Here is a 16,591-nt window from a genome sequence, read left to right on the forward strand (position 1 = left end):
AACTAGGAAGAAAATTGTCATAAAATAACTCACTAGCTTTTGAGTAACATGAATCACAAATACTGTAAAACATAAATGGTGATTTGTAACCTATGCTATTTGATCTCCAAAATGTGGTTATCAAGTGTAACAGTTATCCTAGGGCACTTGACATTGTAACAGTAAATAACAAATAAATAAGCAAACCATCAGATTAAAGAATTTAAAGGGCGCCTGCTTCTAAAGCAATGTTTGTTTCAGAACACATCTGTTGCCCAGAGTAATGGAACATAAAGTCTCACAGAGAGATAAGGGCACACCCAGAACTGAATCCAAGTGATTAGACTGTCATTCCAGTGTTCTTCCACCTGAAACGTGATCAAGCTCGCTCTCAGAAGCAGAATGCCAGGCTGTAAATTGTAGCCTCACTACCAACTAGCTGCATATTTTGGGGAGGTTACTTATTGCTCCTGTGACGCAGTGTTCTCTGTAAACTGAAGAGATAATTCTTAGGGGAAACATTAAAAACTCAGGCATGTTCTGGAGATACTTTGCGTAAGACCCAAGTAAGCAGGCACAGGGCCGGAGACCAGGAGCCCTCAGAAGCTCTAACCTTTGTCTAGAAACAATATGTATTACTCTGCATTGTTAACCTTGTACATTTCTATACCTTTTGCTACTAAGGAAATTGGCATCCTCTGGCCATGACCGTGGCTTTTTTTCTGTCTATGGCATCACTTTGCCGAAACCTCTCATCACCAGTTTGTGCTTATTTTGAAAATGTAATAAACAATCAACCATTAAGGGATGTCTGTCTTTCTTGCTGCTTTTTCACAATACTATTTTCTTTTAGTCCATAAATGTCTTAAATTTGGCACCTTTAATAATTCAAAAATACAATGTTCAAAATCTTTTTAACTTTCCGTAGAAATCAAATCAACATAACTCAATTTTTTCTGATAACTATTTTTTTCATATTTGCCACCTGTGAAAAATAAGATTAATTCTTACTGCATTAGCATCTGGAAAATATCTTCATAATTCAGAGTTTTTAAAAAATTAATCTTGATCACACTTAACATGTCCCTGTGTTTGCATTAAATGTTATTGTTGCAGCTAAGACAACATGCAATGAACTGGAAGAATGAGTTAATAATTTGAAAAGTGTTTCTAAAATCAAATCTTACTTGTTACCTCAATACAGGGTGTCAATGATTTACAGAGGCCGTCTCAAGTTGAAAAGCAATTAGTTGCCTTTTTATTTGTTTCCTACTTTTTGACAGAGAGTTAGTATGTTCTCTTTTTTTCTAACAGGATTCTACTCATTTCTCCTGGGAATCAATGTAAGAGATTATAAGGAAAGGTCTTGAACTGAGGCAGACGAAACTTTAAATTCCAACTTCACTGGGTATTTGGCTGAGTAATACTGGGAAAGTCATCCAGCCTTACTGACCTTCAATTTCCCCAAAAGTGTCATAAGGAATAACTGCATCTATTGGATAAATCAATGTTTTATTTTAATTTACTTGTTTTATTTTAATTGATATTATTTATTCTTTATTTTATTTATTTAAAGAGTGTAGGCTAAAATAAGTAAGTGGCATCTCACAGTTCTCAGAAAGTTAATAATGACAAATAAATAACAGTATTATTAATTAAGGAATATTTATCCATCAACATTTCTTCAAAGCCCAGGAGAGGCACAAACTTAATGTTCAAAGGCATAGCTTAAACCTTCCTATTTCACACACAAAAATTACAAATAATACAAGTATTCATCATTTTTTCATATTGACTACATAGGTGCTTTATTGAAGATTTTTCTATATTCTGGATACTGCTTCTTTGAGATTTTTTTTAGACAGGTGTTGCAAGTATTTTCTTTTAACATATCGCTTCACTCAGTCATTTATAGCATTCTTGTTGCAGCAGTCTGCTATTCTGATGTAACCACATTCATCAGTCATTTTCATTAGTATAGGAAGGGATCCCCAACCCTGAGGCCATGGACCACCACCAGTCCTTGACCTGTTAGGAACCAGGCCACACAGCAGCAGGTGAGTGGTGGGTGACTGACTGAAGCTTCATCTATATTAACAGCTACTCCTCATGGCTTGCATAGCCTCCCGAGCTCTGCCTCTTGTCAGATCAGTGGCAGCATTAGATTCTTATACATACCCTATTATGAACTGCACATGCGAGGGTTCTAGGTGGCACACGTTTTATGAGAACCTAATGCCTGATGATCTGTCACTATCTCTCTTCACACCCAGATAGGACCATCTAGTTACAGACAAACAAGATCAGTGCTCCTGATGATTCTACATTATAGTGAATTTTATAATTATTTCATTATATAGTACAATGTAATCATAGTAGAAATAAAGTGCACAATAAATGTGATGCACTGGAATCATCCCAAACCATCCCCCCTCCTCCAACCTCCTGTTCATGAAAAAATTGTCTTCCAAAAAACCAGTCCTTGGTGCCAAAAAGGTTGGGGGCTGATGGTGTAGGACATTTCAGTTAATGATGTTCAACTAATGCCCTGCCATAGAGAGGGAGGAACCAGAATTGTGGGGAGGTTTTTTCAACATATAAAGTAGATTCTGATATGTCCTCTCTGCAGGCTGAGAGGATTGGCATGTTCCCACAATGAGCATCACTGCCATACTGTGGCAACTGGTGTCTTATGAAATAAAATATTTAAAAACACAGGAAATCATCAAGAAAAATAAATTGACTAATAAATCTTTACTCCTGAATTTGAACATAAGCTTCACATTCATAAGAGCATCAGAGGAATGGATACCAATTAAAAATCGCTTGAAAAAAAGTTTTCACATTCTTTCAATAAAAGTGATGCCTTCTCCCCTTGGAAATGTTTCTTTACTGTGGTAAAGTGTACATAACATAAAACTTTGCATTTCAACCATTTTTTGGTGTACAGTTCACTGACATTAAGTGTATTCACATTGTTCTGCAGCTATCACTGCCATTCATGCCCAAAACTTCATCTTCCCAAACTGCAACTCAGTGGCCATTAAACAATAGCTTTCCATTTACCTCCTCCCACTCCACCCCCAGCACCTGACAGCCAACATTCTCCTTTCTGCCTTTATGAATTTGCCTACTCTATGAATCTCATGTAAGTGGAGTCATACAGTATTTGTCCATGTCTAGGTTTTTTCATTTAGCGTTATGTCCTCATTAACCCATGATGTCACATGTGTTAGAGTGTATTGCCCTTTAGGACTAAATAATATTCCATTATATATGTATATCACATTTTGCTTATGCATTCACCTCCAGATGGACCTACGGGTTGTTTCTACTTTTTAGCTATTGTAAACAACACTTCTATGAACATAGGTGTACAAACACCTGATCAAGTCCTTTCTTTCAATTATTTTAAGTATATACTAACAGCGATATTTTAACTGATGTTAACTACTTGAAGACTAAAGAAAAAATTACTATTGGATTTTCTTTTTGCATTCATTCCTCGTAATTAAAATGACTGAGTACTTGTCACTAATAGAAATCAACTTGGCGAAACCATTTGTGACACAGATAACCACCATGAAACGATAGTAAATATAGATCTTCTCAGATTAATTTTTTTTGTTCTGTGCACTTTTGATACAATTCATGTACTTAAATGTGACATGAGCATTCAAATTATTGAGCCAGAAATCAATTTCTACATGTCTGTATATATCTTTGTCCTAGAAAATCCTCATGAGACCTCCCTTAGCAATCACTGCTCAAAAAATGACTCACATACCCACAACCACACCAGTCCTTTGCAAAGATAACAGGACAGGAATGATTGGCTCAGGCCAGTCATTTTTCACCACCTTGGAATAGGCTTCACTTCCCCCGAAGCACATGATCCCCAAAGATAATACCACAATAAAATTGAACTTCTGTTAAAGTGTGAGGAAGGAGAAATGGTCAACTAATGGTGTCTACTATACACAGTCAACGGGAGTACATAAAACCAAAGAGACTTCACCTAAATTAACTCATGGTACAAACAAAATAATTTAAAACCTACCTTCACTTGAATTTCAGATAGTTATATTATTTTTCACTCAGCATAGTATAAATGTGAACTAGAACTATATTAGTTATTTTGTCCATCTAGATTTAATTATAACATATATTCCTACTCAGTACAGAATAGTAACACAGTATATATTTTCTTTAAAAAATGAATGTAGAACAAGTTTTAAAGTATAGTAAGCATGGCACTTCAGAGCTGATATACAATTGTTTTTATTATACTATTGCTTATATTGGATAATTTATTTCAACAATGCTTTTATTGTGTCACTTTACCTATCACATATTTAAAAAATAATGCCTCAAATTCATGAATCATCTTTTAAGCTAGTACAACCTTATTCATTGATATTTCAAAGTCTTGTCTTACTTTGTCAATCCTATTCCATGCAACATTACTTCTTTCCCTTCTTACACAAACCACATATTTACATTTAACTTCTATCATTCTGCATTATACCGTGGACCAAAAAAAAAAAAAAATTAACTTGCATGCATGATATATGAACTCCTATTACCTAATACTATATAGCAATTGGTATAAACACGTCTTTCACAAGCATGGGCTACGTCCCATTTTTAAAATTATCTTTCCTTCAAATACCACAGCTTAGCTGGCCCCGATTCAGTGCTGTTTCCATTCATATTTTTGTTGCTCTAAGCATAAAATGCGAAGAACTGCTTAACTCATGCTGTGATTAAATTCTGGAAAGGAGAAGATTCCAAGTTTCAAGGCTAAAGGCAGCAACTGGAATTGTTAAATACTGAGGATTTCTCACTCCCTTCACTTCCTAAGTTCCTTGCCTCCGCTCATTCAAATATGCTCTGCACTTCCTTTCTTCTGGGTTTTGGCTTAGTTTGTTTCCTCTGCTTTGACTGTCTTCCTCGTGTAAGTTTCACTTTGGAAAAAAAAAAATCTAACCAACCTTCAGTGCTAGTCTTAAATTCCTCATCATCCAGGAAACCTTTTATGTTCATTCACGAACTGAAATGTGTGTGTGTTTGTGTGTGTGTGTGTGTGTTTGTGTGTTTGAATCCACGTGGCAATTTGTACTCTCCTACTTTACTTTCTTATTATAGTATACATTTTCATCAATACATTACTAAACTTTCTCTCTGTGCCTCTTTTTCTCTCACTCTTGTCTAAAGTGCTTAATATATTACATTGCAAGAGGTTGTTTCCTAGAAAGGTCCCCTTTCCCTAGCCTGAATAACCCACTGATAGTTCAAAAAGGGAGGGTTCCTCAGAGTTCTCAGTAGTCTGGAGACACAATCAATTCCACCCTTATATATCTCACCACAAGAAGTCCATGCATTGTCTCCAGGGCATTTAACCCCACCCAGATGCTTCTTTCCATGCGATATATTTACACACCTTACTCTGACTCAGTTTCTCTTTGACTTTTATCCTACTAACAAACTTATCTTACTAACAATCTCACCTGACTTTTATCCTACTAACAAACTTTCCCCAGAATTCCTTGGAAATCACAGTCTATCATGAACAAAATCCCCTAAATATTCTGCTTTCTCTCTCAGTATTACCTATGCATTTTGATTCCTTCTTTCTCCTTGTACCCCTCCTTGACAAAAGACGCTGCTTTCTGTAGATCTCACAGTAGGTCTCCCAGCTACCGTAATTTACATAGTACAGAGCCTAGGAGTACAGGGCAAGCATCCTTCTGTCTCCATGGACACTCAGTCCTAATTCCCCTGAAGCAAATGCCATCAGATAATACTACCCACTAAATTTCTTTGTTACAGTCATCACATGCCTTGTGAGTAATCTTTATTAATGGAATATTTCAAGATTTGGCTTACCTTTCTTGCTACACCACAGTACAGGGTTAGTAGCATAAGTGGTGATGTAAAAATCCACAAGGGCATTCTAATCACAGAAGCAGCTGTCAGTCAATGATTCTCTTTTATCAACCTTATTCTTTCCATGGATCAGGGACCTTTCATTTTCCCCATATGCCAACCACCTCATGGCAGCAACATTTCAGTATCCCCACACCCTTCTGATCTCTAAGTGCTGAAGTTTCTAAAACTTAGTGTTTGTATTTTTTTTTTTTTTTGGTCAACCCCATTTTCTAGGTGATTTCATTTTGGCCCATTACTTGTCTCTCAAGTTTTGATCAGCATTTGCAACCGTCTTGCCAATAATTAGGTTTCTGTCTTGAAAAAGTCTCACACACCTTCATTCCTGCCATCACAATAGGCAGTGGAGGAGGTATGAGGATCTGTTCAGAACAAAAACCACCACATCATTCTTCATTTTTCCTACTTTCCAACGTACAATTCATCAGCAAATCCTCTATGTTCTGTCTTTTAATTCCTTTCTCAAGGTCTTTGCAGTCTATCAACATGGTTTGAGCTACCATCAAATTCTGCCTGGACAAGTCATGCATTAAACTCAACTTCTATTCTTGTCCAAAAAACATTGTGTTACCCATTCCCGACATCCACCCTGCACAGCATCTACAATAATCCTTTTATTTTGGATTATGTCGTAAGTTAATAAAATCATTCAAAGCCTTTCTTTCCAACACACCTAGAACAAATCCCATATTCTAGACCCAGGCACATTTCTGAACTCATTTCCAATCAGACTTTTTCATTCGCACTAGCCTCCAGCTCCCTATTGACCTTGAGGGCTTTACAAAGAAAAAGCATACTGCTCAACTAAGAATCCCTAAGTCTTGGTCCTTCCTTTATTCAGGTCACTGTTTCAGTACTATCACAAAAGAACTACCTTGACTTTCTTATGTAAAATAGCACCACTCTCATTCTTCCCTATCAAACTTTATTTCCTTAAAATTTATCACTACATAACTTACTGGTCTATTCATTTCCTCAAACTCTTTTGCCTGCATTACTAGGGCGGGAACTTTGTTTTGATTGTGTATTTGTTTTGCAATTGGTCTATATCCAACTTCTAGGACAGTGTTTAGCATGTTATAGGTACTCAAATATATTTCACTAAATGATAGAACTGAATCAATTAAGAGTTAATGAAACTAAAATATAAAATAAGATAAAAATCAGCTACGAAGGATTCTTACTTGTGGATAATAACATAAATTAAATATAATGAGTGACAGATTTGTAGACTACTTTTATTTATAAATGGTCATTCAGATCAGGGGTCAGTACTTGGCATAGTGGAAGAGCTATTTTGCAAGTCCAACAAAATTAGGTTGAAGATTTTTTCTTACTGAGAGTGTTTAATAGGTGATAAAACTACACATAAGAAGAGCTCTAATCATGGTCCTCCTAGTAATAGGAAGAGAAAGGCAATTACTCATGTGTAAAACTAGAGGCAATCAAAAGCTAGATTTGCCAGAGATGTTGCGGTTTTATGTGCAATTTATAGCAGTTTACAAGTTAACTACTAAAATGCTATCCAAAAAATAACTCTGCAGTTGAGAAATCAAAATGTTCAGCATTCAAACTTTTGCCTCACTAAAATGCAGTATTTTCAATTTTTTCTTAGTAATAAAACATTAGTAATACACATTTGATTATAAATAGTCATAAATATTTGATTATAAACAATTATAGTAATTGATAATAAACATTTGATTACAAAGAAAAACGTGGAAAATTTACAACTTTGGTCTTAGATATTGCATTTTTGAAATTCCAAGTAAGCCAACATTCTCTGACATACCAAGGTTTTTGTAACTTCTACTAAAGTGTTACAATTATACTATTATTTTTTACTTTCTTTCAATCAGCATTTAAAATTCAAATATTTATTTCAGAAAAAAATTGTTAGCTATTTATTACACTATTATTTATATTAGAAGTGGTAATTTTATATTTGTCATTAGAGAATCAATTTTGAGAACCTTTTGACTTGTATCCTACTGGAGGCATACAAACTACTAAGAAAAGCTATGTCTTTCAACTTCTTATTCAATGTAAAACATCATACATATTTTATTACCATTTTCATAGTAAAGATAAAACTCAAAAAGTTGATTAGTGTTTTCCTGATTAATCTGTATTGAGTTTAGATAACTAAACTAATGCAGCTCCAAGTTTCAGGCTTTTGTTTATACAGCATGAGTAAGTACGCCGTTAATGCAAACTATAATGTTACAGCTAACTGCAAAATCTGAGCTTTGCTTTTATTTTAGTTCTGTATATTAACATAATATTCATACCTTCACTCTGAGCACAGAAGTAAACATTCTCGCATCTTCAGATACACCTCCGATGTAGAATTTTTTCTGAAACACTGGGGGATTATTATTTTCATCCTGAATCTCAATGTACACTTTAGCTGTATTGCCTGGAGGACAAGAAATGATACATTTTTTTATTTGTAGTTATTCATGGGGGAAAAATGCATTGAAGTAAATACTCACTCTACTTCTTTTTTGGAAACATTGAAAATAACTTAAATCAAAAGTCATTTCTAGATGGCATGCCTAGCACCCCCAAATTCAGGGGACACTGTGTTAGGCTGCTGTTATTTCTTTTAATTATAATGTCCTGGTAATTCATTTTACTTGATTTAATTTGGCACTAAAATATTGCACTCTGCTAATTTTAATGAAACAACTCAACCATTCATGTTTACAAACACTTCACACGCAATACCAGTTATACCAAAGGGACACAAATATATAAACCCCTTATGAAATAATAGAAATGGCCATAAGCTAATATATGAATACGTATTTTTTTATTCTTAAGTATAAAATCAGCACTGGCATTTCTTTAGCTTAAAATTGTACTATAACATTTTTATCTTAAGACTAAAAGTAACAATGTTTGGGTGAGGTGTTTATTTCCACAAACGGAAAACACATTTTCTTATGCCTTGGAAGATGTCAATGACAGAGGCTAACATTCATTGAAAACAACGTAGCTGAAGCTACGATTGTAATATGACTCATAAATGCTGCATTTTTCCATTTAAATAACAGTAAATGTGCCATACATGTCATCATCAAATTTTAGAACCTCCCTCAATTCATTTCACCTTTAATGAGAAATGCAGTACTTGTCACTAGTCCAATAATGACCTTTTAAAACAGAATTTAATATATAAAAAATAACTTATAAACCAAATAAAATGGGAATTATGTGGTTATTAATTTTCTAAAAAATAGATTCAAATAATTATTGCTAGTGTATTACTTAAGTCAACTTTTCTGATGCATTTCAGTTATGGACAAATATATGACAATTAATCTACATACTATTTATCAAGGATGCCCTTATTTTGGTGTTTTACCTGTGTTTAATGCCTCCTGTGCAATTTTAAATAATTAACGCTACCTATTGCAGGGTACATCATGGGTATTTGTATTGGTTGAATAAATGAATGAATGAATAACATGTATTAGTAAGAACTTAGAAATAGTCTGTCTTGTCTTGTTTTGTTTTGTTTTTGTTTTTGATTTTGCTTGCCCTGGGAAAGGTCAGAGAGAACAGGCAGTTAACTCCAAGATTTTGCTCCTATCCTGCTGCTACTCATTTCGTTTTTCTCTATTTGTCATCCGCAACCTGGAAGAGGTAGAATCAAGAGGAAAACTGCTAGCTCAACAGCGAAGAGAACCAGCAGGGAAGTAGGGCTAATAGCAGATTATGCTTCTCTGTCCTGCAGTGCCAGGACTCTGACTTGTACCCTAGTCAGCCACCAGAAATCAGAGCTCATCCAAAATGAAATTAATTTTACTTTAGCAGCAGACCATTTTTATTTCTAGAATCAAAAAAGCTAACAGCTCTAAATTTAAAAATAAAAAGAGGAATTTTAGCATATATCACCTTTCCAATAACTTCTTTCCTCTTTCATTCAGAAATATATGCAATTCAAATCTATTATTTCTTTTCCAAACTCTTAGAATGACAGAGGTCTCAGAAAAAATACTAACTGATGATATATCTTCTTCTTTTAATGGGATGAGTCATTAAAAATGTTATACAATTTGCAAAGAACAAGAACTTGGTCATGACCTATTCCCTTACTTCCCACCCCTAACTTCATATCTGGTTGGTAACCAAATCCTACATGTCAGCATCATAAACAGGTAAATAAATGCATAACAAATACGTCTTCTGTCATTTTTTCTCTCAATTCCACAGCTGCCCATTTACTTAAGTCTGTTGGTGTCTCACCTGTGAGATTAAATATCATCTGTTCCCCTATCATGTCTTTCTAATGTGTCCTATATTCCCATATCACAGAGACATTACAAACTACAAACAGGATACATTAAATTCAATGTTAAACCAACCAGCATTCATATGTGCACTCTACCATTTAACTGTTTCTTTAAACATTCATTATAACTTTTGAGGGACTGTCATGTGTTGGCTACTCTGGTTACTACTATGTGAGATAAAATATAAAATATATAACCTTCAAAACATAAAAAACTGTATCCAACTATTTAGTATAAAATATAAGTTTCTTAATCTAACGTTGTTATTTGGTTTTATTTTATTCTAACAATTTTATTATCACTGACAGAAATTGTGAGCAATTTTGTGGCTGTAACTGCATATATACATACACAATCCACAAACCCCTCATGGACACACACACACACACACACACGCACACACACACACACACGCTCATACACGCACACAAACCTACAAACCTCACGAAGTCCTAAAGAATAAAAGAAATGTATTATAAAGCACATGGACTCTATTTCAGTAGAAATTTAAGAAACTCATGATTTTGAGTTATCAGATTACTCATTTTTTAAAACAGTACTACACTAATTCATTTAATTGACAAATACATTTTAATACATTTTAATACATTTTAATGGATGTAGTGATTTTTTCACCATATCCTCAAAAAGTCTATGACTAGTGAAGTAACTTGGTGGTATATTCTATAGAAGAATAACTTTATTTGACCCTGGTTTACTGAAAGCTAGGTGGCTTTATTTTGTAAGTCAGGCATTTATTTACGTCTGTTCCTATGTTTGGTTAAGTATGTACTGACAATTCTTAAAATATCATGTGTATATTTATATACATACTTATATATATATAATTTGTGCATATAAGATTCAAATCCCAAATTGTTCCAATTAGAGCTCCTTTGATTCAATGGCCTATATCAGATATTAAGTGATTTGTGGGAAAAACTTCCATGGGTAAACCAAAATATAATGATATAACTGGAACATAAAGGGGAGAGATGATTATATTTAACTGTGATATTTTAATTGAATGATATTTAATTATACAGAAATTAATGACTATACAATACAAAATTTCAGAATATTTAAGAAACAGCACCCAGAAAACTCAAAAGCATTGTTTAGACTTAAAAAAAAAAAATTACACATTTATTTATTTTAAAAATCCAAGATCACTCAGTATTTTTCACAAAAGAGAAACACCTATGTGATTAATAACAATATTGTACCATAAATTTTGAAATTTATGTTTGTTATACATCTAATTATACAGGGTTATTTTTAATAATCAAAAATAAATATAAAGTTGTGAAAAAGGTGTTGTCATTAAGTTTGTGACAGATGTTAGAATAAAATTGTTAATTCTTATTTTCTATAATGTAAAATACACTAGTTTCCTTTTTTTTTGCCTCCTCCCTAATAATTTTAGGTAGTTGTTAGGTATCTCTCCTTTGAAATGCTATAGTGCATTAAAAATGTTTCTTTCTATAAACTTTCCAGAGCTTACTTGACATTGCATTTAGTTATAAGCATGTGTTTTATTCTTACTAGATTTCAATATTCTTCAAGATGGAAATTGAATCTTCTACATCTATTAGTACTATAATGTCCTGGTTTGTTGGTAATTTTTACCCTCAGATATTATTCTAACAGAATTTATTAATTTTTTCTAAACAAAAAAGTTGATATTCAATTAATTTATTAGTTGTCTTTGATAATAATGAGATTGTAATAAACTTAAACAAAAAGTTAACTCTTGGAAGGATATGAGGGAGCTCACTAAATCAGTGTGAAGTCCAAAGAAGCCTTTTGGTATCACAAAATAATCAGGAAGTTTCAGAGTCTGGAAAGCAGCAGATGTTTGATTTTCTTGCAGTTAACGGCAGATGAAATAAATCAGCAAACTCTGTTCTTTTATGCTCCTTTACCCTACCCCTTCTTCCTTATGAAGAAGGCTTAAGAATCATACCCTGGGGATATATTACGTGACTGCCCTAGTTTGGGTCATGTGTTTGCTCCTTGTCTAGGGGAGGAGAGGTCACCAGATTATCCACTTGACAAGTCACTGGAACAATTATAAGACATTGTAGTGTATCTAATTCAAGAATGTATAAAATAAATATTGGCCAGTAAATAAAAAAAGGAAAAAAAATAAGTGTACACTTAAATCACCAGAACAGTGTTTTTAGATTTTTTAATTTATGTTTATACAATGTACACTATGTCATCGATTTCTTTGGCTCACATGCTTCCCCACTAAGGACTGTACCATGTTCTTCTACCAAATTTGGATATTGATTATTTCAAGGCAGAAACTTGGAAGCAAATCTGATTTAAATTCTTTTAAGAGAGTCTTGTTTTTTTTTTAAATGTCCTTGAGTATTTACAATAACTTTTTCCATGTTGTATCCTTTATTTAATGTAGACATCAAATACGTAATGAGAGAGATGCTAGAAAGAAAATGGAAAGTATCTTGATAAAATAGATAGAAAAATAATGTGTGGGGACTAAAACACGTGCCTAATATCCTAGTATTCTCCTCCAGTCTCCCTACTGGGTCATCTAAACAACACAAGTATTGGGAAGAGAACCAGAGAGTGAAAGAAATTACAAAGTAGCCAAAAGAGTTATTTGGAAAGTGCTTTGGTTAACAGATATAATTTTTCTGTGTGCTTTGGGGCACATTGTCTTATTTTTCTTCCATTATTATTTTTTTTCTCTAATTTTATGTGGGACAATCTTTTCTTTGGGCAGAATCTCTGAAGTTCTGGCCAAATAATGAATACCATCTCATTATTATAGTCAAAGAAAAGTAAAAAATTAATTAAATATCAACTTTTTTTGTTCAGGAAAAATCGAGATAAACCAGAAGTTTTAAAATTACTCCTGAGGTAAGAAAATTTGAGATACCTTCTTGGGATGTTTTAAAGACAGAACATAATAATTCTATGTAGTCAAGCTCAGGGAAGAATGTAAGACAGGATAGATACCTCCTTGAATAGCACTCCTGTTCTATTTTAGACATTTTAACGTGGTAAAAGGAGTTCAGAAGAGTGATGTTTAAATACCCATTAACCTCAACTTGACTCTATGATGTTTAAGACCAAATTTAGTTGGATTTTTTCCTTTCCCTTGTAATAATCAATACTGTGCTGTTAGTTTTTTCTTTTTAGGAGGGCCCTATTATCCTCAAGATGAATCTATTTCATTTATACACATGGCAAACCTAGTGCCTACATTGTATTGGGTTCTCAAAGAAAGCCTTACCGAATAAAAAGGCAGTGAGTTAAAAGTGTTCTCAACTGTGATCAATTTGGCCGCTCTGGAGCCATTTTTGGTAGTCACAACTATGAGGATAGGGGAAGGCAGTGCTACTGGAATTAAATGAGTAGAGATCAGGGATGCTGAGAAATATTCTGTGATGAACAGAACAGGCTCTTATACCAAACAAAAAAAATATTCAGCCCAAAATGTCATTAGTGACGAGGCTGAGAAACCCCAAGTTAAATAAAAAGAGAAAGAGGAATTAGATGAGCTAAGATAAAATGGAAAGTTTCTGTAAAACTATAGTAACACCCTCTTCTGAATCCATCTGCATGCACATGCCTTTCATGTGGAACTTATCCAAATATTCTGTAATTATCTGATAACACATGGTTACACTCTTTTTGACTGTGTCCTTTAAAGTCAAGGGTTCAATCCTGTTTATCTCTATTCCTGTCACTGCCTTCTGGCCTCTGTTCCCGACATTCCCTCCATCTAAAATGTTCTTAACTCCAACCCGTTTCTCTAGTTATTGCAGGCAAACATATGTCAAAAAAATATTTATTTCCATACTTGGGAATGTAGGAGCTTAGTCTTATTAGAAAAGATATACTAGACTATATTTCCTTCAAAACCTTAAAGGAAAGGACTGTGTTTTTCTTATTGTTGTGCATCCTTCTCACCCTAACATACTAAATGATTTTTAAAATTGTATCATGGTAAATTATTTATAGATTCTTCAAACAGTCCTATTACAGGGAACTTTTTAAATGCTTGGAATACCAGATTTATATTTATTAATTTGCTGGTACCAAGAGACTGAAGTCAGTTCCTTGCTTTAAAAACATACAGTTTATTATGCCGTTTTTCCTTTAAGACTATTTTTCTTTATGCTTTACAGGTAAATTAATTATGGAAGCATTATGACTTCCACATAGTCTGTAATCCCCACATATGGAGGGAGGAATCTAGTGGGAGATGATCAGATCATGGGGGGCAGTTTTCCCCATTGTGTTCTCATGACAGTGAGTTCTCAGGAAATCTGATGGTTTTATAAGAGGGTCTTCCCCCCTCACTCTCTTTTTCCTGCTGTCTTGTGAAAAAGGTACTTGCTTCTCCTTCCCCTTCCACCATGACTGTAAGTTTCCTGACGCCTCCCCAGCCACACAGAACTGTGAGCCAATTAAATCTCTTTTCTTTATAAATTACTCAGTCTCAGGTACTTCTTCATAGCAGTGTGAAAACAGACTAATACAGTAGGTATTCAATAAATGTTAAATTAAATTGTAATTGTTACCACTTCACTAACCCTAAGTGTTCACTTAAATAAAATAAATCACTCTATTTTATTGCTGTAAATTAAATGAGATAACAGATTTTTAAGCACTGAAAAATCATAATAACAGAAGGTGGCATGTTGTTTCAATTAAAAGCAATACATTAAAGGTAGCAGCTTTCTCTAAAAAGTTTAACTTTGGGAAAATATTTACTCTGAAACGATTTTGTAATTTGATGGGCTATTTGGAAGCATCTTGAGAATTCTTGGTTTTTATATTATTATTAACTTCCTCTATGTTCCTCTGTTCCAGTTTGTATTCTGGATAATACCTGGTTCTATAGGCAAATTATCTGAGATAAACGCTTAAGCTGGTCTTACTAAGGGGTTAATAGATACATATTTTGAGATATACAGGTGGAAATACATATTTTTACTACAGACAATAATTTGTATAATTTTAAGTTATTCACTAAAAATATAAAATCAAATTTGAGAGAAAGGAGAGAAAATATGTTAAATTGTGTCCACTGGACAGAATTAACAGGAATAAAATATACTTATAAAATAGTTAGAAAATAAATTATTAAGTATATTAGGATGAGAAGCTCACTGACTATTACTTCTCAGCTTTTGCTCTGCAGAGATTATATTTAGATACATTTATATATACTACGTATTTTCAGTGGTTAGGCAGAAAGATAGATTGAATCTTTTGTGCCTTATTTCAATAGTTTTCTAATTTAGCTTTGACATTGAATTAATTAGCCTGTGGATGATGTTAATTGTTTGATCTAAAACATATATTTTGTGTATGTGTTTGACTGAAAGGTTAATAACTGAATTAAGTAAATAATTGCATGTTACTACTGGCTTTAACATCTGATATTCATATTTCCTTTTTTTTTTTTTTTTTTTTTTTTTTTGAGACAGAGTCTTGCTCTGTTGCCAAGGCTGGAGTGCAGTGGCAAAATCTCAGCTCACTGCTCAGCGCAACCTCTGCCTCCCGGGTTCACCCAATTCTCCTGCCTCAGCCTCCCGAGTAGCTGGGATTACAGGTACCCACCACCACACCTGTCTAATTTTTGTATTTTTAGTAGAGTCAGGATTTCACTGTGTTGTCCAGGCAGGTCTCAAACTCCTGACTTCAGGCGATCTGCCCACCTCGGCCTCCCAAAGTGCTGGGATTACAGATGCGAGCCACCACGCCCAGTCCATATTTGTATAATACATAATACTTGATTTTTGGCTAAGTTTTTTCATGAAGAAAATGACAACATTGACACTTTGTCATTCCTCAGTATCTGTGGGGGATTGGTAGTAGGATCCCCTTCTGATACCAGAATCCAGATGCTCTGATACCAGAATCTGATACCAGATACAGATGCTCAAGTCCCTGACAGAAAATAGCCCTAGTATTTGCATATAACCTACACACATCTTCCCATATAAATCATCTCCAGATAACTTATAATACCTGATACAATGTAAATGCTACATAAATAGTTGTATATTATATTTTTTAAGGAATAATGACAAAAAATTCTGTGCATGTTCATTACTGACAAAATCTTCCAATTCTTTTCTGAATATTTTCCATCTCTGGTTGGCTGGATTCATGAATGCAGAGCCCATGGACAGAGAAGGCCAACTGTATAGTGATGAGGAAATAATCAGAAAAAACACCAGTAATATTCCAAGTATTACTTAAATTTTGATTTTGAATCCATTTTAACATTTTTTCCTACTGGAAAGATTTTATGAACTAAATTTATCTGCAAATTGTAATCACCTAATAGGATTTAAGGATGGAAAATTGTTTCT

General features: G+C 33.8%; 1 protein-coding gene across 10 annotated transcripts in view; it reads right to left on the reverse strand.

Moving 5' to 3' along the window:
* Positions 1 to 16,591, reverse strand: part of PCDH15 (protocadherin related 15) — an 819,037-nt gene that overhangs the window by 92,738 nt on the left and 709,708 nt on the right. For all 10 annotated transcript variants that reach the window (XM_032245634.1, XM_032245633.1, XM_032245636.1 and 7 more), the window contains one exon: positions 8,220 to 8,347. In XM_032245634.1, coding sequence (XP_032101525.1) covers positions 8,220 to 8,347 — 128 coding nt within the window. The remainder of the gene's footprint in view (positions 1 to 8,219; positions 8,348 to 16,591) is intronic.

This window comes from Sapajus apella, unplaced genomic scaffold (assembly GCF_009761245.1).
Source record: "Sapajus apella isolate SASKATOON/1434 unplaced genomic scaffold, GSC_monkey_1.0 scaffold58, whole genome shotgun sequence".
In the NCBI taxonomy this organism is placed as follows: Eukaryota; Metazoa; Chordata; class Mammalia; order Primates; family Cebidae; genus Sapajus; species Sapajus apella.